Source organism: Pelodiscus sinensis, chromosome 5 (genome assembly GCF_052426305.1).
Source record: "Pelodiscus sinensis isolate ZL-2025 chromosome 5, ASM5242630v1, whole genome shotgun sequence".
NCBI lineage: Eukaryota > Metazoa > Chordata > Testudines > Trionychidae > Pelodiscus > Pelodiscus sinensis.
Genome location: NC_143056.1, coordinates 103,087,846 through 103,114,174, shown reverse-complemented (window position 1 = coordinate 103,114,174; position 26,329 = coordinate 103,087,846). Strand labels below are relative to the sequence as shown.

At 43.2% G+C, this 26,329-nt stretch overlaps 1 protein-coding gene across 7 annotated transcripts in view; it reads left to right on the top strand.

Moving 5' to 3' along the window:
- The window catches only part of PARVA (parvin alpha), a 238,667-nt gene that overhangs the window by 82,498 nt on the left and 129,840 nt on the right, over positions 1 to 26,329 (top strand). For 6 of the 7 annotated variants that reach the window (XM_075927863.2, XM_075927860.2, XM_075927859.2 and 3 more), the window contains 4 exons: positions 16,234 to 16,323; positions 16,423 to 16,493; positions 19,098 to 19,200; positions 24,452 to 24,592. In XM_075927863.2, coding sequence (XP_075783978.2) covers positions 16,234 to 16,323; positions 16,423 to 16,493; positions 19,098 to 19,200; positions 24,452 to 24,592 — 405 coding nt within the window. The remainder of the gene's footprint in view (positions 1 to 16,233; positions 16,324 to 16,422; positions 16,494 to 19,097; positions 19,201 to 24,451; positions 24,593 to 26,329) is intronic. The other variant, XM_075927862.2, reaches the window with a different exon arrangement.

Below are 26,329 nucleotides of genomic sequence, written 5' to 3'. Positions count from 1 at the left end.
CTCTCTAATGTACTTGATCTGTCCCAGGTTTCCTCAAAGCAAGGTCTTAGTTGCCTTGAAAACTTCTGGTTCACACTCGAGCCCACAGAACAGAGTTTTGGCCTTTCTTGTTTAGTACTCTCACAGGCCCCTCAAGAGGTTAAGTAACGATTTTCCTTGTGCACCCTTGCAGAGGCATTTTACTTAACATTTATACTCTTTGTTTCAAAGGAGTCACATGTCTTAATGCCATGCCCTCTGGGCATATTGAGGGCTGTTTGTAGGAGGATGCAGGGCCCAGGACAGCCCCCCTCTATCTGGGCCTCACCTTTTCTCACCCCTGCTCCACTGCTGCTCCGCCTTATCGTGCCCTTGTCTGCTCTCTCCCACCCCCATTGCACCTCTTTTCCAAAGCCCCCTCCACTGAGTGATACAACTTCGGGGGATTACTGAGGGGTCTCATGCAGGGCAGCAACTGGGGTCAGTCCCCTCCACTCACCGTGCTAGCAGGAGATGTAGGAAGCAGAGCAGCACAGCAGCTAGGGGAGTAGAGCAGGCTGGGGCCAAGTTACTCTTTTTCCTGCCACCACTGTGAAGTGGAGCAACATGGCTGTAAGATGGTAAAGCACAGAGCAGGCTGCCAAATCTCTCTGCTTCTCACGGCTCTGACTGCCACAGAAACTGCAGAGGGGCCAACCCCAGGTCCCCCCTCCATGCCAGCCTGAGCCCAACAGATGAGGTTGGAACTAACCTCAATATGGGGAATCATCCCATCTGAGGGCGGGGGGTTGCATGCGGTTTGGGTTGGCCACCTGGAACCTTCCTATGGATGGGAATGCTCTGGGCATGTTATTACTAATTTCTACCTAATTAATACTTCATGAAGAGGCTGCAGAGTAGTGCCAACTGAAAATCATCCCACATCTATTCCCTTATCAATCGTTCATTTTAGCCCTTGTGTTATGTCTTTCAACAAGGTCCACATGCCCTGGTCAGGTTATGCTTCACTCTATACCTGTTGTTTGCTTTCAAGTAGACATATCTGTCTGCTGACCCACAAATCAGTATTGATGATTGTCAAGACTGTTCCCCACTCTGGCATGATGAATGCAGAAGTGGGGGGGGCCCTCAAAAGCAATCCCATAACCTGATCTCTACAAGCTTTGGTACAAAAACTCCCCCCCCCAAATCCTAATACCCGGATTTTGGGGAATCCGCTGCCACCATCAAGTTGAACCCACAAACAGGGGTGGACACTTGAAACCAACCCCAGGGTACCCCAAACTCTTTTCTCCAAAAAGCTGGAAAAAGAAAAGAGAAAATACAAGCTGCAGTCTGTGATGCTGTCCCCTCGTCAGGAGCAAGCAGAGCTAAAGCTGGGTGAGGACTTCTCTGCGCCAGGGAAACTGCCGAATTTATACAAACTTTGGTATCTTCCCAAAGTGCACCAAAAAGGCAGCTGAAAATAAGGCATACTTGCCGGGTATATAAAGGAATTGAGTCATAAAAACTTAGGGTTAGAAGAGACCTCAGGAGGTCATTGAGTCCAGCCCCCTTCCCAAAGCAGGACTAAACCCAACTAAACCATCCCAGCCAGGACTTTGGCAAGCTGGGACTTAAAAACCTCTAGGGATGGAGATTCCACCCTCTCCCTAGGGAACCCATCCCAGTGCTTCCCCACCTGCCTAGTGAAATAATATTTTATAATATCCATCCTTGACCTTCTCCACTGCAACTTGAGACCATTGCTCCTTGTTTTGTCATCTGTCACCATTGAGAACAGCCTCTCTCCACCCACTTTGGAGCCTCCCTTCAGGAAGCTGAAGGCTGCAATCAAATCCCCCCTCACTCTTCGCTTCTGCAGACCAAATAATCCCAAATCCCTCAGCCGCTCCTCATGTGTTGTGCGCCAGCCCCCTAATCACTTTTGTTGCCTTCCACTGGACTCTCTCTGATGCATCCACATCCTTTCTGTAGTGGGGGGCCCAGAATTGGACGCAGTACTCCAGATGTGGCCTTGCCAGTGCCGAATAAGGGGGAATAATCACTCCCCAGCTCTGCAGACAATACTCCTACTAATGCACCCTAATATGCCATTAGCCTTCTTGGCTACAAGAGCACACTATTGACTCATATCCAGATTCTCATTCACTGTAATCTTCTAGGGATGTTACATTTCAATTAATCATCAATTAATCAAGTAGTCAATGGAATTTCCGTCAACTACTCGATTAGTCAATAGGGGTATGTCTACACTACAGCGCTAATTCGAACTAACTTAGTTCGAATTAGTTAATTCAAACTAAGCTAATTCGAACTAACGGATCTAGACTAAAAAACTAGTTCGAATTAGCATTTTGCTAATTCGAACTAGCATGTCCACATTAAGTGGACCCTGAACCGGGGTTAAGGATGGCCGGAAGCAGTGCCGGCAGGGCATCAGAGGAGGACTTAGAGCGTGGAGATGCTGTCTCAGGCTAGCCGAGGGCTGCGCTTAAAGGGTCCCAACCCCCACCCCGGACAGACAGTTCTCAGGGGTGCCCCGCTTGCAAAGCAGTCCTGGCTTGGATTGCCCGGAGTACCCACACTGGGCACATCACAGCACTAGGCCATCAGACCGGCTGCACTTGCCGCAGGCTGCCATCTGGGGAGAGAGGGCAATTGGGGGGCTGCAGGAGAGCTTCCACCCCCAGAAGCCCGCAGAGCCATCCCAGTCCTCCCCATCGGGGGCTCGTGCCCCATTCCTCCCTCACCTCCTTCCACTTACCCTTCCCTAGCCCCCCTTCCTGATGTACAAAATAAAGAAAATGTGTGGTCAAAAATAGAATCTCTCTTTATGGAACAAAACTCGGGGAGACTGGCAAAAGGAGGTGGGAGAGGGGAAGAGAGAGAGTGGGAGAGGGGAGGGCAACTAAAATGATCAGAGGTTTGGAAGAGGTCCCATATGAAGAGAGGCTAAAGAGACTGGGACTTTTCAGTTTAGAAAAGAGGAGACTGAGGGGGGATAGGATAGAGGTCTATAAAAGCATGAGTGGGGTGGAGAGGGTGCATCAAGAAAAGTTCTTCATTAGTTCCCATAATAGAAGGACTAGAGGACACCAAAGGAAAGGAATGGGTAGCAGGCTTCAAACTAGTAACAGAAAGTTGTTCTTCACAAAGCAAAGAGTCAACCTGTGGAACTCCTTGCTGCAGGAGGCTGTGAAGGCTAGAACTAGAACAGAGTTTAAATAGGAGTGAGATAAAGTGATGGAGGTTGGGTCCATGGAGTGGTATTAGCCAGGGGGTAGCAGTGGTATCCCTGCCCAAAGTTTGTGGAAGGCTGGAGAGGGATGGCAAGAGACAAATGGCTTGGTCTCTGTCTTCGGTCCATCCCCTCCAGGGTCCCTACGGTTGGCTGCTGTCGGCAGACAGGCTACTGGGCTAGATGGACCTTTGGTCTGACCCAGTACGGCCATTCTAAGCTCTGGGCTCAGGGTCAGGGGTCTCAGTGGACCACCTTGATTTTCATGCACACCTGCTCCTGGGTGGCCAGGCTGGCAGCTCTCCTGCCTTAGCCGGCCACTTTCCTGTGCCTAGTGCAGAGGTCGTGGACGAGGTCCACGATGTCCGCACTAGCCCAGGCGGGTGCCCGCCTCTTGCGGTCCCGGGCAAGCTCCCGGGAGCCGCCAGCCTGGTCCCGGGAAGAGGCAGAGGGCTGGGGGGCATCGGGTGGCTGGCTTGAGCCGTGCCAGGTGCTGGGTCTGCTAGCTGGGTGCTGGGAGGCTTGCACCTGGCACGGGCACCGTAGCCAGCCCGTGCCCCTTTAAGGGGTCCGGGGCCGGGAAGGGGGCATAGAGTTTCCCTGGTGTGGGCCAGAGTGGCCACCAGGGCAAGCTGGGGTGGGCTAACCTCCCACTAGTTCGAATTAAGGGGCTACACACCCCTTAATTCGAACTAGTAAGTTCGAACTAGGCTTAGTCCTCGTGGGATGAGGTTTACCTAGTTTGAACTAAGCGCTCCGCTAGTTCGAATTAAATTCGAACTAACGGAGCGCTAGTGTAGTGCCTATCAAAGTTAATTCGAACTAACGTGTCTTAGTTTGAATTAACTTTGCAGTGTAGACATACCCTTACATCCCTAGTAATCTCCAGGTTATTTTCTGCCGAATTGCTGCTTTGGCAGCCGGTCCCCAGCCTATAACAATGTTTGGGATTCTTCTGTACTTGTCCGTGTTGAACTTCATCAGATTTCTTTTGACTGAATCTTCTAATCCGTCTAGGTCACTCTGGACCGTATCCCTGCCCTCCAACATATCTACCTCTCCCCCTAGCTTAGTGTCACTTGCAAACTTGCTGAAGGTTCAATCCATCCCCTCATCCAGGTCATTAATAAAGATGTTGAACAAAATTGGCCCCAGAACTGGCCCCTGGGACATGCCACTTGAAACCGACCACCAACCAGACATTGAGCGGTTGATCACTATCCATTGGTTCCGACAATCTAGACAGCTTTCTGTCCATCTTACAGTCCATTTATCCAATCCATACTTCCTTAACTTGCTGGCAAGAATATTGTGGGAGACCATATGTAAAGCTTTGCTGAAGTCAAGGTATATCACATCCACTGACTTCCCCATGTCCATAGAGCCAATTATCTTGTCATAGAAGGCATTCATGTTAGTCAGGCATAACTTGCCCTCTATTAATCTATGTTGACTATTCCTGATCACTTTCCCCTCTTCCAACTACTTCAAAATGGATTCCTTGAGGATCCCCTCCACGATTTGTCCAGGAGCTGAGAAGAGGCTGACCTGGTCTGTAATTCCCTGGATTGTCCTTCTCCCCTTTTTAAAAGATGGGCACTACATTTGCCTTTTTCCAGTTGTATGGGACCTCCCCCGATCACCATGAGTTTTCAAAGATAATGTCCTAAACACTCTTGAATGCATCATATCCAGCCCCATGGATATATGTGTATGTCCAGATTTTCTAAAGAGTTCTTAGCCTGTTCTTTTTCCACTGGGGGGCTGCCCACCTCCTTCCTGTACTATACTGCCTAATGCAGCAGTCTGGGAGCTGTCCTTGTCTTTGAAGACAGGCAAAAAAGCATTGAGTACTTCAGCTACTTCCACACCCTCTGTCACTAGGTTTCTTCCCTGTGGCCTGGTCTCCCTGGCAGTGGGGTGGGCTAGTGGTTACGCCCTAGGATTCTCTGGCAGACCACTGCCGCTGGTGCCCTAGGGCCTAGGAACTCTGGCCCACTATGTTAGTCCAGGCCTTAAGTTTGGGGCATAGCTCCAAGAGTCTAGGTTTTCCCTCTTAGAGAGGGTTCTAGCAGGTTCCCCTCTTTCCCATGACCCAGGGTAGCAGGGTTGAAGGTTTACGGTCTCCTGTGGCTGTCCACGCAGAACTACACTCCTGTCTATCTTGCCTGTCAGCCCCTAACTGAGCCAGGCTCCTTTCTTTTATCCTCCCTCCAGGCCTGGCCTTGGCAGCAGGCAGGGTTGCCAATCGTCAGTAAATTTATGGACAGTCCGTAAAAAATTAGCCAAAATCGGACATGTCCGTAAAGTCTGTACATTTTTCCCATTTTGTCTGTAAATGAAATTTCTGTGAGTTGGTAGCCCCTGGCTGCAGGTAAAGTGGGGCGGGGCTAGCTGGGCAAAAAGGCTTTGTTTAGCCCCTGTGCTGCCAGGCCCTTCTCTCACTCCTTCATTCAGTAAAGATCCCACACCTTCCCTGGCCATCTTCTATTGTTGAAACCTTTCTTATTACCCTTCACGTCCCTTGCTTGCTACAATTCCAATTGTGCTTTCACCTTCCTGATTACTCCCCTGCATTCTCGAGCTATATATTTATACCCCTCCCTAGTCATCTGTCCAAGTTTCCACTTCTTGTAAGCTTCCTTTTTGTGTTTAAGTTGGCCAAGGATTGCCTATTAAGCCAAGCTGGTCGCCTACTATATTTGCTTTTCTTACTGCGCATTGGGATGGTTTGTCCTGCCCCTTTAGTAAGGCTTCTTTAAAAATACAGCCAGCTCTCTTGCCCATCAGTTCCCTTAGTAGAGAGAGATTGCTGTATCATCTTTTAACACATGCTCCAACTTTTCTTACTTTTCAAGTTGCATACTTTTCATACACTACTCTTAATAACATATGATGTTACTGCAGCACTATTCATTAGAGGAACTGAATGCTCTAACTATATATACATTAGCTGCGCCTCATGAGGCCACTGTACCTAAGGAAAGTAGCATTATTCCTCTTCTATAGAAGAAGGATAAACTTGTCTAACATTGCAAACAAGAATAGAGCCCAGGACACACCCTGTGGCCTCTCAACCATGAAGCATGGCAGCATGGCCTCTCAATAATCAGGCTACACTAATACTTGATTATACTATGTCTTTGGGGGTACATCTAGACTGCAGGGGTTTTTGGAAAAATGGCTGTTTTTCGGAAAAACTTCACTAATGTCCACACTGCAATTGTGTTCTTTCGAAAGAAAATCTAAAGAACAGAGGGGTTTTTCCAACATTGGTAAACCTCATTCTACGAGGAAGAATGCCTTTTCCGAAAGAGCTCTTTTGGAAAAAGGTGTGTGTGGATGCAGAAGAGGGAGTTTTTTCAAAAGAAGAGGCCTCCAGGAAAAAGCACAGGTGCCCTGGTGGCCATTCCGTCCATACTAATCACAGCTTACATACAAGAGAGCGTCCAATGAGTGTGAACACTCTCTTTCGAAAAAGCAGATCGCTTTTTTGATGTGCTTTTGAAGTGTGGACGCTGTCTTTCGGAAGAAGTTTTTTTGAAAGAAGCCTGCAGTCTAGACGTACCCTGGGTCAGCAACGTGCAGGTTTCCAATGGCTTTTCTATGCAAAAGGGCACTGTCAAGGTTTCTGGCCCTTAAAATGAGCATATTTTGATAGACACTACATGTTATCTCCCTGACATTAAAATGTGCAACTATATCCTTTCTTGCAGCAATAAATTACAAAACAGAATACTAAAGTCTAGATGATTCAAAAACTCTTTATGGGGCATAGAATCTGCTGACTGTAAGAAAATAAAAAATCAAATGGGAAATTCCTGAAGCAATTAGGCTATGTAAATAAGAATAAATGGTAGTCGTGATGAGGTGGAAGAAAAGACCCCAGTTGCTGCAAGGTGCCTGAACTAAGAATCTTAAACAGAAACTAACTTTTTAAGCAGGATCTCATATTGAATTGCCCTGAGGAGGAAGTGGCTTATCTGAGATCCTGATTCTCAAACTGTAGGTCTTGACTTTCTAGAGAATTGTAGAGAGCAGGCAGGGTCACATGAGATAACACAAAAATATTAAATTTTACAAATATGAAAATACATTGAAGATTATTTTTAAAATTGGATGTACAGCATAAGTCTAATAGTGTGCCCATTTAAAATGGTGGTATTACTGAAACAAGATGTTCAACTAGACATAAGGCTAGTGAAGGATATGAGCATGTGCCACAGGCTACTACAAATAAATCACACCTGTCTGCTGAATCCTTCTCTGTTCTAATCTCTTCAGGTCACTTTCATCCTGTCTTCCTTTGAGGATGAGATACTTCTAGTTAGGTATCATCCATGTATTTTATCATGGTTAACTTTATAGCAAAGAAGTCACAAAGGAGAAAAACTCAAAGATCCTCATGGCAGAAAAAAAATCTGGAAGTTCTGTAAAACTCCTGGTCTTCTGTGAAGAAGACGTTTCTTGAGACCACTAGATGTCTGACCATTATGGGTATGTCTAGACTGCATCCCTCTGTCGGCAGAAGGATGCAGATTAGGCAGGTCGATTTACAGGATCTGTCGAAAAAGGCTTTCTTTCTCGACAGTTCCCCCTCTAGACTGCCGCTTTTTGCTGACAAAGTGCTGAGTCTGCAAAAACGGTGGCCATTTTAATGCAAATTAAGTGCAGGATATTTAAATCCCCGCTTGATTTGCAATGTCGACCTGCCTAATCTGCATCCCTCTGCCGACAGAGGGATGCAGTCTAGACATACCCTATGATAGAACAGGTCCAGTAGCTGCAGTTTCAGAACTACAGTCCTGTTTCATTCATAGACTATGTATCTGGCCTGAAAAAGGACTTTAGTTCCCTTGCAAATGTGACATATATGTAATCATATCCCTAAGCCCACTTGGGGAAAAAAAAGCGAAGCAGATGATGGGAATACAGTAGGGCTAGCATTAGTTTTTCTCTTTCAGAAATGAGCAGAAGATTCCTCATCACCCTACTAATAGAACAAATGTGTGCCCTTACATTCCTGAGAACTATTTTTGTGATTGCTCTGAGAAATAGACAGAACTTTTTGAACTGGAAAAGACTTCTTGGAACAAATCTTTGGTTTTGTCTTTTCTGTATGAATGCCTTGTGTTGATGTTGGATACATTACTATTAGTTGCTTGGTAATTCAGAAAACATTAGTATAAAATCATTCCCCATTTATTTCAATTTTTGGAACCCAAATATTGTAATAAACTGTTCTGCTGCAGGCAGCTAAGATTTTCTTTTAGCTGAAGTGGCAGAAACCTGGGCTTTTGGGGAAAGGAGCTAACTTCTAACATTGCCATCTCTATGAAGTTCTGAGTGGATGCGATGTGAGTGCATAGTGAGAACAATAAGTCCTAGTTGGCAAAAGATTTGTCTCAATATTAAATATTAGTTTTTCATGCAGTGGTATCAGGAGCAGACCAAATAATAATTTGCAGCAGTCCCCTGCCACTGCTGACTTGTGTATGCGCCAACAAGGCATTAGAAATTGAGGCTATTTCCAGGAGCTTCCATCCAGATGCTTTTTTAGTCATGGTATGTTCTGATAGACATGTGAAGAGGTCATAAAATATCTGATCGGTACTATTTGCCCATCTGGGGAAAAAATATAATTTGGTATCTTATCTGTGTATCTTCTCTATCCCACGTGGTGTTTTTTTCAAGCATATTGAAAGCTTGTATGTGTTTAATAGATTTGTTGAGAGAATCCAAAGGAATGAATGGAATCATTGGCACCAACATTAGATTGGCACAACATCATTTCTTACCTGTTATAAATTACAAGGGAATGCCGAAAAGAGTCTTTTATCCTAAACAGGAATTTGAAAGCATGCAAAGGTTAGTGGGGCTGTATGTCACATGGTAAAGGAAAAGTACCAGTTAATTTTTAGGAGTTCTTCTATCCTTCATAAGTCTTCTTATTGATGTGTAATTTGTTTTTTTCTGCTTATTGCGTGGGAGAAGTCAGATACCAGCACACACTATTTGAGTACTACTGAATAGCTTTAGACAGCTAAGAAAAGTTCAAGGCTATACACATTTAATTTGTACTATATGCAAGAAAATTAAAGTGTAGGATTCCCTTCTTCAACATCCACATATCATTTTTTGCTTTGTTTAATGGAGGAATAAAACATCCAAAGAAAATGGATACTTTTTCTAGAATGATTTTGAATGCAGGAACATTAAAGTGACACACATTATTGTAGCCCAGTTTGCATATTTACTTTTTACAAATGGTTGGCTTGGAGTCAGCAGTTAATGGAATGAGAATGATATTCCTGTGAAGATCATTTCCTGAAAAACATTTTCAACTGCAAGTATATCTCTGCATTTCTTCCTTCATTTGTTATGTCTGAGAATGAATGGAGAGTAACATTTGTAACTTAAGATTTATGTTCTGAAAACATTTTAGACAATGATCCTCATATGAAATGGCCCCTTTGTGTATGTTCATGCTGTTTTGTGCTGTGAATTTCAGATTTCTGGTGGACGCCATGTCATATTCTGTGAACTTGTAAACATCAACATATTCATTGGATCAGTTCAGTATCATATGTAAATTCAGATTCATTGTATATACATTGTCTTTTGTGTGAGGTTCCTTTGTCTCCAAATTAAGGTTGAGCTGCCCATATTAAATTGTTCTTTTCTTTTCCTTATATGAGTTGATGATATGTCCTGGTATTAATAGGATGTAATGTTTTGAATGATCCACAAAGTTAATCCAGTTTGCTTGAAAAATGGTATAATTTGTAAATATTAATTTTAGCATCTTAAAAAAAGTCTCCCCCTCTCTCGTACCCCACTAGTGAGTCTAGATTTTCTCTCACACTGGTATAAATCAGGAGTAATTTTTCTGCAATCACTGTAGGGTTGCCAGATGATTTAAACAAAAATACCAGACACACTTGACATTACATCACAAACTACATTACATCTTATTTAGAAAATACCAAACACTTATATTTTCTCAATTTGTTTCCCGAACAGAAAGCTCAAATACTGGACTGTCCAGTTCAAAACCGGATACCTGGCAACCCTAGCAATTGGCAGAATTATATTAGTGTACAACTAGAGTACGTGAAAGGAAAATTAGGGTCCTATTGGGCCAGGTCCTCAAATGATGTAAATTACGGTACCCTTAAGGACTTCCTGGAGCTATGCTGATTTACACCAAAAGAGGATCCGATCCAGACTATTTATCACTTGTTAGTTTTCAACAAAAAATATTAAACCGGCATTCTTAATATCTGATGCAGCAAAGACTTTCAAGTCAATGAAACAACTCCAGTGAGCAAAGCTGTTCCCATGCACAAGTGTTTACAGAATTGAGACTCTGGAGCTAAAGATGCTCCCCAGAAAACCTATGTGTCAGCAGACAGATTGAGGGTAGAATGAGCCATTTAAATCTTGCTCCTCTGAAAACTGTGGATTTTCTGGATATGGAAAAAAATCTCTTTTCCCCTTGTGTTACTCTAAGGATGGAAGTTTTTTAAAAAGGAAATGAAGGAAAGTGGGGGAAAACAAGCTTTTGCACTTTTACTGTTTATCCAATTGGAAAAAAAAGTTTAAAAAAAACAGTGAGAAAGTGCTACCAGACCATTTGCTTAGTGAGAAAGTAGGTTTCCTTCCCATTTTCTCGTACTTTCTTATTTTTTCCCAAGCTTCCCGCCCCTCACCCCTCCCCGCCCCAAAAAGGAAAGGGGAATAAGGAGAGAGCCAGCCTTAGCACCCTCACTGGTCACCTGATCATCCTGCAGCAATGAGACCCCGGACCCAACATTCCACGACCAGTTTTGGGTCACAACCCATAGTTTGAAAACCACTGATTTAGATACTTGCCATTGAAAGCTGAAATTACTTGACTGTTTTATTGACTGTTTCTAGTTTAAGTATGGTGCTTACAGAGTATCTATTTGGTACATCTATATTTGATGTGTGGGAGTGTATGCAACTCTGAGTCTGACAGAGGCAACAGTGAGGCAACTGTTTTTCAATTATTCTTATAACAAACAAGAATAATTTGAGATGGACATACTGCATATGAGGCCCATGGCCAGCCTGAGTAAGAGCGACAGTGTTTGATTACTCTCTAGATTTCAACTGATTGGTTAGTTTTTGTTAAGCCCCAGTTCCTGGAGTCATGTGAATGCAGCAGAATGAAATCAAAGCACATTTCTAGCCCTCACAGAGTGAAGCTTGAACTTGTGACCCCTCAATGGTATTAAAACTAGAAAACAAACAAAAAAGGAGCCCCTCCTGTATTTATCTTTTACAAATAAAAACCCTTCATGATTGTTTGGGACCTGACTCATGATTTTGAACACTTGATACTGACCCTTCCAACATCAGCTCTTCAAACATTACAGTCCAAATGTACTTCCTGGAAAGTCAGTGGCATACTCCCAGAATCCAGTCTTTGTTCTTATAACACTTGATTTAATTTTGTAAGCGTAGCACGAGTAACACTGTGGAAAGAAAAAGCTGCAGCATACAGAGGAGAACACTTTTAATGCTACCTCATGATATATTTGTTTTAGGATTCTATTGTAGCATATGTATCAAACCACAGCAAGTATATCAGCTAACATTGCATTTCTGAGCTCAGTTATATTTTAAGAGGTTTACTTCAAGTCTGAATAACATAAAACCCTTCATACTAAACAGAACAGTGTAATGCTTTTGACAAAAAAAATAAATACATAAAAACCCAAATGAAACTGTCTAATAAATGCTGTGTGGAGCAGCATGGTGCATGTACTAGAGGAATTAAGCCATTTTAAACTGTGCAGGGAGTACTCCATTTTCATATATGCTCATCAACTTCCACTGATTTCAATGGCAGTTGGATGAATGCATCAAAGGGTAAAATTTGGCTCATAACACTCACGTGGATTTGTTAACATAGGTTTATGACCTTCTAATGCTAGATTTTCTAAACTGTTAAAGATGCTATCCAGCTGTAAAAATCAGCTATGGCTGCTGTTGAGATTAGCCTGTGGGCTCCACAGCTTTGGGGCCAAATTCATTGTGGGCATAATCAAAGACAACTAAGATCTGTAGAACTGTGCCTACTTACTCCAGTGATGAATTTGTCATGTGGAGGATAATCATAAGTTTGTAACCATTGAGGGAACTTTTAGCTAGAGTTTTAAATGGGAATTAGACATTGTCAATATGAGAAGCGATTTCTCTGGGCCGAGTGTAACTCCACTGACTTCACTGATCTCACAGGAAGGGTAAATTAAACTCGTACGGCCACCCAGCACTATACCCATATAAGCAACTTTGTGAATATAGGTATGAATTCTTATCCCAGTTACACAAGCATAAAACTAGCATAAATCCATTGAAGTCAGAGCAGAGTTACTCCTGATTTTACATTAATGTAACTGAGAGAACTAGCTTATGATAACCTAGCTCCTTGGCTGCAGTTGGGCAGCAATCGCCACTGCGGAGGAGGCAGCGTTGTAAATGTGTATTTTGCATTCATCACCTGATGCTGTGATCTCAAAATAGTAGAGTCTCTGGTGGATGTTTTACTGAGACTAGCTGTCAAGATCCCAATGGGCCATTCTGGCAGCAAGTGATTGCTGCAGTGCAGGGTGCCTTAACTGTGTCCTCTTTTCTTCAGCCAGGCCTCCTTTGCCAGGGGGCTGGGAGAAGTAGGAGCAGAAACCTTCCAGTGGTCCGATCCAGTGGCAGTATTGTACCACTCGGCTGTTTTGTGTCAGTGAATCAGATCTGTGTATTCAAGAATGTAATAAAAATCTTTACACTTTTTAAAAGCAAAAATAACCTCACTGTTCATAAGCAACATCTCATTTTTAAACCCCAGTCTCTCCTTTGGGTTATTTTTTTCCTCTTAATAGTACAGGACATTTCACTATTTTATGTCTCATTCATTTGTGAAATGTCATAATTAAATCACAAAAGTTCCCTCAAACCTATATGTGTTTGGTTTTTTATTAAAGTACTAGAACTAGTTAAATGATTCTTCATGACAATTAATTAAAACACATAAATAAATTAATAAAATACCATTTTAAAATGGACTACTCCACTGAAATGTTATGTGGTATGCAGATCCGTAATCTAAATCGAATTCTGGTGGTTGAACTATAAACTCTTAGGCATATAATAATGGTTTGTAATGGCAATTCTTAGAAACCCTATCGATATATTATGTAATACATTTCATCCTCAGCTCACACAACCTGACATGACGTTTATTTTTGAATGGTCATTTCAATATTAATTATAGAGTAATAGAAAAATTGACTAATTCTTAGTGGTTAGTCGACTATTCTATTGTCCCGGGAGGCGGAGCCAGCAGCCAATGCAATCTGGCCCTATTCCTTGGAGCCCTTGCTACCTCATGCTGCTGCCTCTGTATCAGAAGCAGCAATCAGGGGAGTTATAGTTGGGATTGGGCCTGCCTTGGGCAGGGAGCTGGACTTGATGACTCCTGAGGTCTCTTCTAGCTCTATGATTCTATAGTTCAACCACCAGAGGCAGCAAGGAGGGTAAATGCAAGTAGTCGACTAGATTAACTGATAAGCCTTGGCTTATTAGTTAATCATCTAATCGACTACTCATTTACATCCCTACTTAATTATATATTTGTGTGTGTGTGTGCACGCAAAATAAGGAGTAACTTCATTATCATTAGAATTATACTTGTGTATAACCAATACAAATGAGAGAAGAGTCATGTTTCATTTGCACTATATTCACTGTAGCCTCACGATTGTAATTTTACAAAATATCTAGTAATTTTAGATATGAATAGTATCATTGAGTTCAGTGGGAGTATTCACATATGTAGGATCTGTGCCTATCAGTGAAATCCTGTGTGCATTGAAGTTAATTACCAAACCATACAGATTTTAATTATAATAACATTTGTGAGACATCAGCCATATGATTTAAGTTAGCTGGGTATTTTTGCTTGTTCGAGTTGGGTATGCTCTTACTTCTTGATATTCTGCTACCATATTGTGATGCAACATTGGACATGTAGATGTTAAAAAATATGCCTAATATAGCACTAGTGTATTCAGTTTCCTGGGTGAGGTGTCAGCCAGCTCTGCCATTGTCTCTCGATGGGGAAAGGATTAACTCTTTTCCTCTCTATCTCATACTAGGTGCAAAAGCTAGCTGCTTCGTCTCATATTTTCTGCCCATATAGGGCCAGTAAGTTGGCATGACCTGGCTGACAGCCAACTCATCTGGGAGGCGGAACCAGCTGGCTTTAACAGATTTTATTTACTATACTCCTTTATCAGAATGTATGTGAATAAAGTTTTCCACCTACAAACCTCAGTGCTGAAATGTTTAATGGGCATAAAGATTTTAGTACATAGAGGTCTTTGTGCAGAAGTCTGTTATTCACTAAAGCTTTTATGCCCATAAAGATCTTACAGCATAAAAATCAAATGGGATAATAAAACAAATAGTGATTGTCTCCAGGGGACATTAGCAGTTAAAAAAACAATTGCCTTTATGTATAACCAGTTACTGAGATTGTACATGCTGTGTCAAAATCAGCCCTGCAGTAATTCCTCTAAATTCACTGGAGCCACATGAGAAATTAGATTGGTCCATTGCTCTCAGTCTTCAGCTTCAGAGGATACATTACAATCCAAGGAGCTATTGTCAGCATTATTTTTCTGTTAAAATAGACAATCTGAGCCCCCCTTCCTCACCACACACACACATATTATTTTTCCAAGACCACGGAAAAGAATTGAGGACCTCTTAACTGTTGTCTCCCCTCCTCCACCCAGTTTTTCCAACCTCACTGCTTTTTTTTTTTTAACTGAATTGCCCGTGGCTGGAATGTGCCACTTCTGATGTGGAAGTTGGCTACTCTTTGACTGTGAACATTGGCATTGGCTTAGGGCAAAAGTAATACAGTGTCTAGTTGAAACTTCAGTAAAAATTTTGGTAAAATTAAGTTAGTCAGATTAAACTCTGACCTGGAGAACTAGGCTAACAATGTGTTTTTCAGAAAGTGCACTGGAAAATTAATGACCACAGATGCTGAGGGCTTAATTGTTACTTCTCATCGATAAAACAAGGGGCTTCATTCTCAAATCTAATCTGATTTGCAGTAGGATATAAACAGACCTAAACTTACGTGATTCAGTATGTAGATGGTTCCTCAAGTTTTCAGGAAATCTAGTGAATTAAGATTTTGGTAGTGGCTTACCACTTATGATCTCTGTGCCCTAGCACAGTAACACGTATGGGGAAAAGGAATCTTGACATGAGCATTGACACAACCTGGTGATCTCTGGCTACTAAAACAGCCTCTGAGGTATATTGGCAACAGATCTATTTAAAACTGTGCTGGAGACAAAGCCAGCCTTAGGACCAGGGCTAGAAAGGGGTCATTTGCTGTTTCCTTCCCCACCTATGTCCAATGCTCTTTGGGTACTTCTGAGAAACTGGGCCAAAACCTTTAGCAGCAAAGTGTAGGGGCACCAGATCAGTACCAATTCAGGAGGAAACAGGCTATCTCCCATTTCTTGATGCATTGTGATTATAATGGAGCAGGAGCACCCTGGTCTGATTCTGCTTAATCATTCGCCTGGAAAAGATCACATACCAAAGTAGTGTAGCTGGTGGAAATGATTATCGCTTAGCCCAAATGGTTTGTTAGTGTTAAGTACCAGTTCATTAACCATAAGAAATGTGAGCTAAGCCTTTTCAGACTTGACGAAGAATGAACCTGATCCTACAAATTCTTTTTGTTTGTCCACTGACCTCAGTGTAATTACCTGTCTAAGAACTACTCATGTGAGTAAGTTTTTGCTGGACTGTTCCTCTTAGTTTTGTTGCCAAGAGGCCAAGGCAACAAGTTCATGTTCTTTGTTACAAATAAATGAATATAATTAAAGTAGCTGTTAATGGGAGTGAAATAAAAAATAAAAATGGATTAAAATTTGACCAAGCTCTTCTTTTTCATTTTCTAGTATCTGAACTACAAGAAGAAGGAATAAATGCCATTAATTTGCCTCTCAGTCCAATTCCATTTGAACTAGACCCTGAGGACACGATGCTGGGTAATTCACAATAATTTTACATCTTGACATAAGAGCCTATATAAACTATAATGTTATAAATGTTCAATTTTTGTAATATCTTTTTAATACAAATTATAGAGGAAAATGAAGTCCGAACAATGATTGATCCAAATTCAAGAAGTGATCCCAAATTACAAGAGCTAATGAAGGTAATGGAAAGCATGCACCCACTTTCAGATTTCATTGTACAAATGAAGCTAATTTATTTCTTTTACCTGACTTCTTTCATATGAACAGTACTGTATTAGCAATTAATAGTGCACATGCGGTATTCTGGGATTTAATCCAGATCATTGAGAGTGTGTGTTCCTGTCTGCCCTGTGACTCTAGGTGCTTGAATGCTTTGCTGCTCTGGGGCACAGCCCTGACACCAACTGCCAGCAGACAAATGGAGGAAGCCAAACAAGCAGTTTGGGGGAAATTTGGGACTGGCCATGTGTTGGAGTCACTCTGCAAGAAGTAACCAAGACTGGTAGAAGGCAGAGCATAGCTGCTTTCTTGTAGGCAGGTTGCTAGGGTCAGAGCACTAAACCAGAACATCATAGTACACAGACATCTCCAGAAAAGTTAGATGTCTGCAAGTCACCAGGAATCTAATGCATCCTAGTATACTCAAGAAGCTGGTAGAGGAGGTATCTGAGCCTTTAGCCATCATCTTTGAAAAATCATGGAAGACGAGAGAGATTCCAGAAGACTGGAAAAGGGCAAATATAGTGCCCATCTATAAAAAGGGAAATAAGAATAACCTAGGAAACTACAGACCAGTCCGTTTAACTTCTGTGCCAGGGAAGATAATGGACCAAGTAATGAAGGAATTCATCTGCAAACACCTGGAAGATAATAAGGTGATTGATAAGTAACAGCCAGCATGGATTTGTAAAGAACAAATCATGTCAAACCAATCTAATAGCTTTATTTGATAGGATAACGAGTCTTGTGGATAAGGGAGAAATGGTGGACATGGTATAGCTAGACTTTAGTAAGGCATTTGATATGGTCTCGTATGATATTTTTATCAATAAACTAGGCAAATACAAGTTACATGGGACTGCTATAAGGTGGGTGCATAACTGGCTGATAACCGTTCTCAGAGAGTAGTTATTAATGGTTCACAATACTGCTGGAAAGGCACAACAAGTGGGATTCCACAGGGGTCTGTTTTTGGACCGGCTCTGTTCAATATCTTCATCAATAATTTAGATATCGACATAGAGAGTACGCTTATTAAGTTTGCAGATGATACCAACCTGGGAGGGGTTGCAAGTGCTTTGGAGGACAAGGTCATAATTCAAAATGATCTGGACAAACTGGACAAATGGTCTGAGGTAAAGAGGATGAAGTTTAATAAGGACAAATGGAAAATAGTCCACTTAGAAAGGAACGATCTGCTTCACACACACAGAATGGGAAGCAACTGTCTACTGCAGAAAGGGATCTAGGGGTCATAGTAGACCATAAGCCAAATATGAGACAACAGTGTGACACCGTTGCAAAAAAAGGAAACATGATTCTGGGATGCATTAACAGGAGTGCTGTGAGAAAGACACAAGAAGGCATTCTTTCGCTCTATTCTGTGCTGATCAGTCCTCAATTGGAGTATTGTGTCCAGTTCTGGGCACCACATTTCAAGAAAGATGTGGAGAAATTGGGGAAGATCCAGAGAAGGGCAACAAGAATGATCAAAGGTCTAGAGAACATGATCTATGAAGGAAGACTGAAAGAACTGGGCTTGTTTAGTTTGGAAAGGAGTAGACTGAGAGGGGACATGATAGTGGTTTTTAGGTATCTGAAAGGGTGTCACAAGGAGGACGGAGAAAAATTGTTCTTGTTGGCCTCTGAGGATAGGGCAAGAAACAATGGGCGGTTTAGGTTGGACATTAGGAAAAATTTCCTGCCTGTCAGGGTGGTTAAACACTGAAATAAATTGCCTACGGAGGTTATGGAATCTCCATCACTGGAGATATTTAAGAACAGGTTTGACAGACATCTATCAGGGATGGTGCAGAATGGTGCTTGGTCCTGCCATGAGGGCAGGGGACTGGACTCGATGACCTCTCAAGGTCCCTTCCAGTTCTAGTGTTCTATAATTCTATGAGAAGTGGAGCATGCTAATCTGCTGTCTTTTAGTGTCCGGGCTGCGAGCCACAGCAGAAGCACATTTAAGGTATCCAGAAGTTACAGGGCAGGTGATGGTACAGGCTCTCACTGGTTTGGGAATCCCCAAAGTATAACAGCACAAGTCATAATTCAATAAGTAAAGAATCAGCTATTAGATGAGGTACAAAGAAGTTAAGCGATTGACACAAGAGTACGTGAGCTAATCCCAGAGTCTGGGATGGAACTCACTAATCTCAGTCCCCCTCTAATCAAACGACTACTCTCATTTCCTCTGTAGCTCCTTTTTCTAGCTGATACCAAGCACATCAGTTGATAGCTTCTTTAGAGGTTGGCTATAGTAACTTGCTTCTCTCATGAAGGGCATTGAAATGAATGAAAAGATATTGGCCTAAAAGGGCATTGCATCAGTCCCATATTTGGAGCTGCGTGCTATCCTAACTCTTCCTTCCAAAAAAGTTATGAACAATATCTCCCATGTGTCCTGTGCTCAGCCTCTCCCATTTGCTCCTGCTAGAATTCCTCACTGCTTCACAGCCATTGTAGCACTGGTGCTCTCTTCACTGAGCGTGTGATATGTGTTTTACATTGTAAATACACAACACATAATCCTGACAGTTTGTGTGTTCCTCGTATAGGTTTTAATTGACTGGATTAATGATGTATTGGCTGGAGAAAGGATTATTGTGAAAGACCTTGCAGAAGACATGTATGATGGACAAGTATTACAGAAATTATTTGGTAAGAAACTAAATATATGCTGGTGGAGCACTTTCAGTGAGCAGGGCTCTCATTCCTAATCAGAAGAGGGTTGGTATCATCTTACATTTGTGGTACTAAAATTATTTTTACCTATAAAAACAGCTCAGTGTTAGAAGACTTTTGAGCAATAGGCTGTATCCTATAGTATAGAGCAGGGATGGGCAAGATGCAGCTTGTGGGCCAAATCCGGCCTGCCAAGCCCCCGGATCTGGCCCACAGCTGCCTCGCTGGGACTCTTAGAACAGCTCACACCACTTTAAACAGCTGGGTGTTCTCTGCTCTGGATGCTGGAGAGGGAGGAGGGAGGCTTTGCGCACTTTCCCCATCCCTGGGCAAAATATCTCAGCCTCCATTGTCCAGTTTCCAGCCACTAGGAGTAGAGAAATTTTACTGGGGTCAGGGGCAGTGTGCAAAGCCTCCTCCCTCCCTCATCCCCTGCTTGAGCAGAGCCACATGTAGCAGCCTGATGTTTTGACCTGGTTGGGAGCGCAACAGACAGGCACAGAGCCTGCCTCAGGTTCCTGCAGGACTGCTGGCTTGGAGTCTCTTAAGTAAGTGCTTCCCAGCCAGAGCCTGTCTCTGGCACCCCACCCCCACTTTCCCTCCAACTGCCTGCCACAGGTTATCACCCAGCTCTTCTGCACCCCCTTTCCTCCTCCTCCTAGGTCACAGTTCCCTCCCAGACCCTGCACTCCCTCCTACACGCCTCTCCGAGGCCAGAATCCTCTCCTGTAACACCCATACCCTCTCCTTAAACCTGCACCCCAATCCCCTCCTCCACATCACAACCCCCTCCTTTACCCAAAGTCCCTTGTACACCCCACACCCTCTCCTACACCCCAGTACTTTACCCCAAACTCCCTTCTGCACACAACCTCTGTCCCAGAGTAGAAGTGTGGCCCTTGACCACTTACCACAATCTTGGAGTGTCCCCCCATTAAAAATTATTGCTCACCCCTTGGTATAGACTAAGGAAGCACAATTTTCTCAGCTACATTGCAAGGTGTGTTACACTGAAGTTGACAAAAAGAACAAAAAGAGTACCTGAGGTGCTGGAGACAGTGTTCTAGTGTCGGCAGCAAATCTGTATGATCTGCACGTATGCTGTGGAAACAGTGTGAAAAGTGGAAATCAAGTTTGAAAGCAAAAGGGTATTTCCATTACAGTGGTGGGTGTTTTTAATCTGTGCTGATTCCATAGTTTAGTTTATTCAGTCTCGTCTCAGAATCTCTCTTGAAAAGTTGACATTTCTATCAGATTTGAGATCTGATTTCACGTTAGTAAGGTAATTATACCCAGTGGGTTGCAAACTGAACTGCAACTGAGAAAGAAAGGAAAGACTACAGAAGCAGAGCTGGCTTGTAACTTAACTGTTGGCTTGGAAGCCACTTTCTTAATGATTACAGCTTGTAAAGTCTCCAATGAAGTCCAGTATCTGAAACTAATCTTGAAACATTCCATAAACAGTTCTAGTAATGACCATGCAGAACAGGTCCATAAAGAGACTTTTGCCTCTATGAATGATTAACAAATTGAACACTGTGATTCAATTAATATAGCTTTGTTCCTGCTATTGGATTCAGGTGGGCAGAGTCCCACTGACTTCTGTGTAGTCCAACAACATACATCAAACACAAGCTAATCAATTTATTATATACATTAATATTTCATTTGCTTGGACCTGATCCAATGCCTGTTGATGTCAGTAGGAATCCTTCCACTCAGGGGCAACTGGTGAGGAAAAACATGGTGGGGGGAGGGAAAAGGAGGCCACTGGCCACGTGACTGCCTCTCCTCACATGACTCCTCCCCACGCCACTCCTAGCCCGGGGGTGGGAGGGGCTGGGACAATGCCCCTTCCATGCCACGGCCCTGCTGCTCCTCCTCTGCCTCTTCTCTGCTCCCTAGCTCTTCACCCAAGCCCTCTCCCCTACTGATATGGCCTGAAGGACTAGTGAGAGGGCCTGACACTGGCAGCAGGGGTTCCCCCCAGTGTTCCCTATTAGCTGAGTGCTTGGGCAGCCATCCAGAAATGATTCAAATGCCCTCCACCCAATTAGTAGAGCACCCACAGCCTCCTACAGCTGGTAGCATGTGTTTCTATTGGTGGTGTACATATGCACATGTCTTGGTGCACATAACAACATTTATTCTGCACATAGATGGAAAAAATTAGAGGGAGCATTGTTGCCCCTTTCTCCCTCACTCCTGCCCCTCCGTACTCACCAGCAGCAGTGTGGGGAAGCAGAGTGACGTGTCCCTAGCTCACTCTACTACCCCATCTCCAAGTGCGTCGCTCCACTTCCTGCTGCTGCTGGTGCCCCACTAGGCCCTGTTAATCTGTGATTGTAAGGAGCCTAGCAGTTTTACGAAGACATGATCAAGTATTGTCTTTGCTATTGATAAAATAATGTAGCCTGATTCTGCAGGCATTTACGCCTGTGCTATTCCACTGACATCAGGCCAGTTACTCCTGAATTAGGACAATTGGGCCCATTGGATTTTACTTACTTCAATATCAAAAGCACCTTCAATAAGTTTGTTCTGAATTTATATCTCCCTTGCTAATACAGGCAGTCCCCAGGTTACATGGATCTGACTTACATCGGATCCCTACTTACAAACTGGGTGAGGCAACCCTGCACTAGCTGCTTCCCCCCAGCAGACCAGGGAGACGTGAAGCTAGCGCCCCCCCTAGCAGACCAGGGAGACGCGGAGCGGCTTTTCTCAGCAGACACCTCATCTTGAGAATAAAGGACTGAGGGAAGTGAGGTGTGGGAGAATAAAACTGAGCTCTGGAGAAATGTTTGGCTAGAGTTTCCCCTATAATATGTACCAGTTCCGACTTACATACAAATTCAACTTAAGAACAAACCTACAGTCCCTATCTTGTACGTAACCCGGGGACTGCCTGTACAATGTGAGAGTTTAGGGTATAACATTGAGAGCAATGACTGGGAATCAGAACCCCCTGGATTATAACTTTGCTCTTGGGCAAGCCATCTCTGTATTTAATTTCATTGTATCAGTTTCCAGATCTGGTAAAATGTGGATAATTATATTGCCTACTTCAAAAAAGTGAGGATTAATCAATGAATGTTGATAAAGCAATTTGCATATGAAAAGAACAACTGCATGGAAGAGAGAGAGATTATTAATAGCAATATTTGTCTTTAAAATAACAAATATGTCTAACAAATTTCTGCTCAGGAATTCTGCATTCAGATATTCCAAGACTAGAAACTATACTTGTGAAAAGAAATCATACAGTCATCTAAGTTCTTGTGCAATTAGTAGATAATTTCACAGATTATGAATGAAAGATCACTATTTGAATTAACCAATATACAGTAAAACTCCGACAGTCCGGCATCCAACTGTTCGGCACTCCTGATACTCTGGCATCAAAATGCCAAGCGCCCCTGACCAGCTGATTAAAAAGCCTGCCGCTCAGCACAGTGCTGGCTGTAACCAGACGGAGCATAAGGTTGGGGGAGAAGGGGAGCAGGATCGTGTCACAGTATGGAGAAGAGCGTTTTGCTTCAGCAAAGGGGAAAGGGGAGAGGAGGGGGAGAAGGATCAGGTTACAGCATGGAGGAGAGAGACGTGAAGAGGGGAGGGGAGGGGAGGGGAGAGGGAGGGAGATTGTGTCCTGGCCAACTGTTAAGCCGTGAAGCTGTACTGGACCTCCCGATTCTCCGGCAAATCTGATAATCCGGTACCACCTAGGTCCAAAAGGTGCAGATTATCGGAAGTCTACTGTAATTTGTTATAAGCAGTTTTGTATATCTTTAATCATTATGGGTATGTCTACACTACCACCCTAGTTCGAACTAGGGTGGTTAATGTAGTCAATCGAAGTTGCAAATGAAGCCCGGGATTTAAATATCCCGGGCTTCATTTGCATCTTGCCGGGTGCCGCCATTTTTAAATCCCTGGTAGTTCGGACTCTGTGCCCACGGCTACACGCGGCACGGAGTAGGTAGTTCGAATTAGGCTTTCTAATTCGAACTACCGGTACACTGGTACACCTAGAAAGCCTAATTCGAACTACCTACTCCGTGCCGCGTGTAGCCGTGGGCACGGAGTCCGAACAACCGGGGATTTAAAAATGGCGGCGCTCGGCAAGATGCAAATGAAGCCCGGCATATTTAAATCCCGGGCTTCATTTGCAACTTCGATTGACTACATTAACCACCGTAGTTCGAACTAGGGTGGTAGTGTAGACATACCCTACTAAATTTGCTTTTTTTTAAAGTTTTTGCTCCGCCTTGAAAATATGTTTGTGCCATTTTCTTATTACACAGAACTAATGTGACTTAAATTAATTAAAGTCCTTGTATACACGCATAACTTGCAATAGTTTTCAACGTTAATTTTAAAACTGCTTTGTTTAAACCACTGCAAATCCCTGTAGGGATTCACTTCCATTATTTCACACCTGACTTTTATTAAGGTGGCTTAAGTCAGTAATTCACTGAGGGCAAAGCTGTTGGTTTGGAGCGGATGAATCAAATCTTTTTAAGTGCGATATTTATCTCTATCAAGCCTGTTGTTTTGTAGCTCAGTTCACTTCTGTGAAGAAAATCCCCTATGGAACAGCTGTGGAAGCCCCAGCATATTTAACCCCCTTAGATGTACAGTAGAGGGAGTTGCATCCAAACCTGTCTAGCCAGTTTAGACTTTACTACTTAAGACTTAAATGTTAGGGGAAATAATGGGCAGGGCTCGCCAGCCACGCGGTTCGGCATGCTGTGCATGCGCAGACCGAGCTGCGCATGCACTGACCACGCTGCGTGGCTGTGCCGGCTTGTAATCTACTCACCATGGGCAAGTAGATTACATTAATTGTCGAGCCCTGATAATGGGAACATGTGGGTGATATGTTTAGGATTCCAAAATATTACTACATCTGTATTACCTTGGGGATTAATGCTCTGAGGCTGATCCACCAGCTGTCAGTTTAGTAGATCTAGTGAATTCATGTAGCTGGAGTTGCATATCTTAAGTCGACTTTCTGTGGTAGTGTAAATGTAGCCTGAGACTGGAAATCTCCTTAAGGGGGAAAAAAGTACCTGAATGGACTGAGAAATCAAGGGTTAAATTTAAAGCTATGATGCTTGCTATCTTTCAAAAATCCACTGGAACAGAATGTCTTCACATATGACTGATGGCATCTAGGGTTAAGAAGTAGACTAGCTGTTTTTTTTTTCTTCCATTATCACTTCAGAGAAACTTGAGTGTGAAAAACTGAATGTTGCTGAAGTCACACAGTCTGAAATTGCTCAGAAGCAGAAGTTACAGACAGTTCTTGAAAAGATCAATGAAACCCTTAAACTTCCTCCAAGGAGTATCAAGTGGAATGTTGACAGTGAGTTGCATGTTTTACAATGGAATGCTCGTTTGTTGGTAGTGTATATGTTATAGCTCCCAGCAGCAATTCATGAACATAGAATAATAATTCCACCAATTCTTGCCCTTCCTGGTGGTAGCTGCATAGTAAGGGGAGGGTCACAGTAAATACAGCAACTTCTCTCTCCATTCTCTGCTGATTCTCAACATTTCAGGACCAGATTTTCAAAACAAGACATCTGTGTACTGAAATCTGTGTACCTGTTTGGGGCTGTGTTTACCATATATGTGGATGCAACAGTGTAACAGCATGCTTAAGTGCAGGCCCACAGACACCTTTCAGTACTTTATTACATGTAATGTGCTTGTGTAAAGCTAGACTGGATTAACGCCAACTGAATATTTAGAATGAAAACTTGCCTGTACTGAAGTCAATTGCAAAAATTCTATTGATGTGAGTGGATTCAGAATTTTACCTCTAACCTTTAATGTATATAAAAAAGTCATACTCATGGCTAGCAATGCAGGAGGTGGTGATTGTGATTTTGGATACTTCAAATGTTGGTGCCCATCCTGGGACTCTTTAAAGGTGTTTGTGTTTCAGAAGGTGGATGTGCAACACGTTCTGAAAACCATATGCCTTACAGGTGTCTAAAGATGGGCACCCAGAATCACGAGGTCATTCTTTAAAATCTTTGTTTCATAGCAGTTTTCACTGTCCTCTCAGCATCCTGAGCCATGTTCCCTAACACCCTCCATGTCCCCTTGTCCACACCAATCTGTGGAGAGAAAAGAGGTACGTCTGAGGAGGCAGGGTGAACATTAAGCAGAGCTGCCTTTACTGCTCACCCTATAGTTTTCTTCCATTCCCTCCTACTATGTGGGATACACAAAGGTGGGGGCAGAGGGGTCCTGTGATTGAACGTACAGTTTTCCTTGGTCTTTGTTTTATGTGTTGCGTATGTTTATGACTTTTAGTGCTAAGATAATGCAGACACACAGGCCAATTGTAGTGCAAGGAGCTGCAGGCCAGGCTTCTTAATTCAGCTCTGCCAAAGCATCTCATTCCTGACATGTGGTATCCCCAATAAAGCTTGCCAATAGTGCCAAATCATGCAGTGTTTTTCAGATAAATCTCTTGCACATTTGTGACTTAGGCCACGTCTACACTACGAGATAAGGATGAATTTATTAAGATATATTACTGCCCGATTTTGTTAAATTGAAGGTCCATGTCTCCACTGTGCACAAGAATTCAACATAGTTTGAAGTAGCGCATCCCTGGTAGGGATACTGCCATCAACATTGAGAGTGATTGTGATGGACCAGGCCGGGTTTGGGCACAGCTGAGGGCGTCCGCTCAGGGCAAATTGCTCAAATTCGGGGCTCCTTACTGCCCCTGACTGGAGGCCCTTCCCAAATAGGCCACAAACTAGTCCCACAGCGCGTTTCAGCTGCCAGCCTGGCCAGCCAGAAGCCTTACGAGCATAACCTCTCTGGCACCCCAGCTCTCTCTGTGCCCCAAACAGCCCCGGGCCTAATACACAGGTGAGGGGTTACAGAACCCAATCTCACCTACCCCGAACAGGTTCCCTGGTCCCTAGAAACCAGCCACAGTTCCCAGGTCAATTTACGCTCTGGATCTCACCCACAAGATCACGCTGAGACAATCCTTTAGAATCTAAAATCTAAAGGTTTATTACTAAAAAAAAGAAAAGCATGAGAATAAGGTTGTTAAAGGATAATGCATTACATG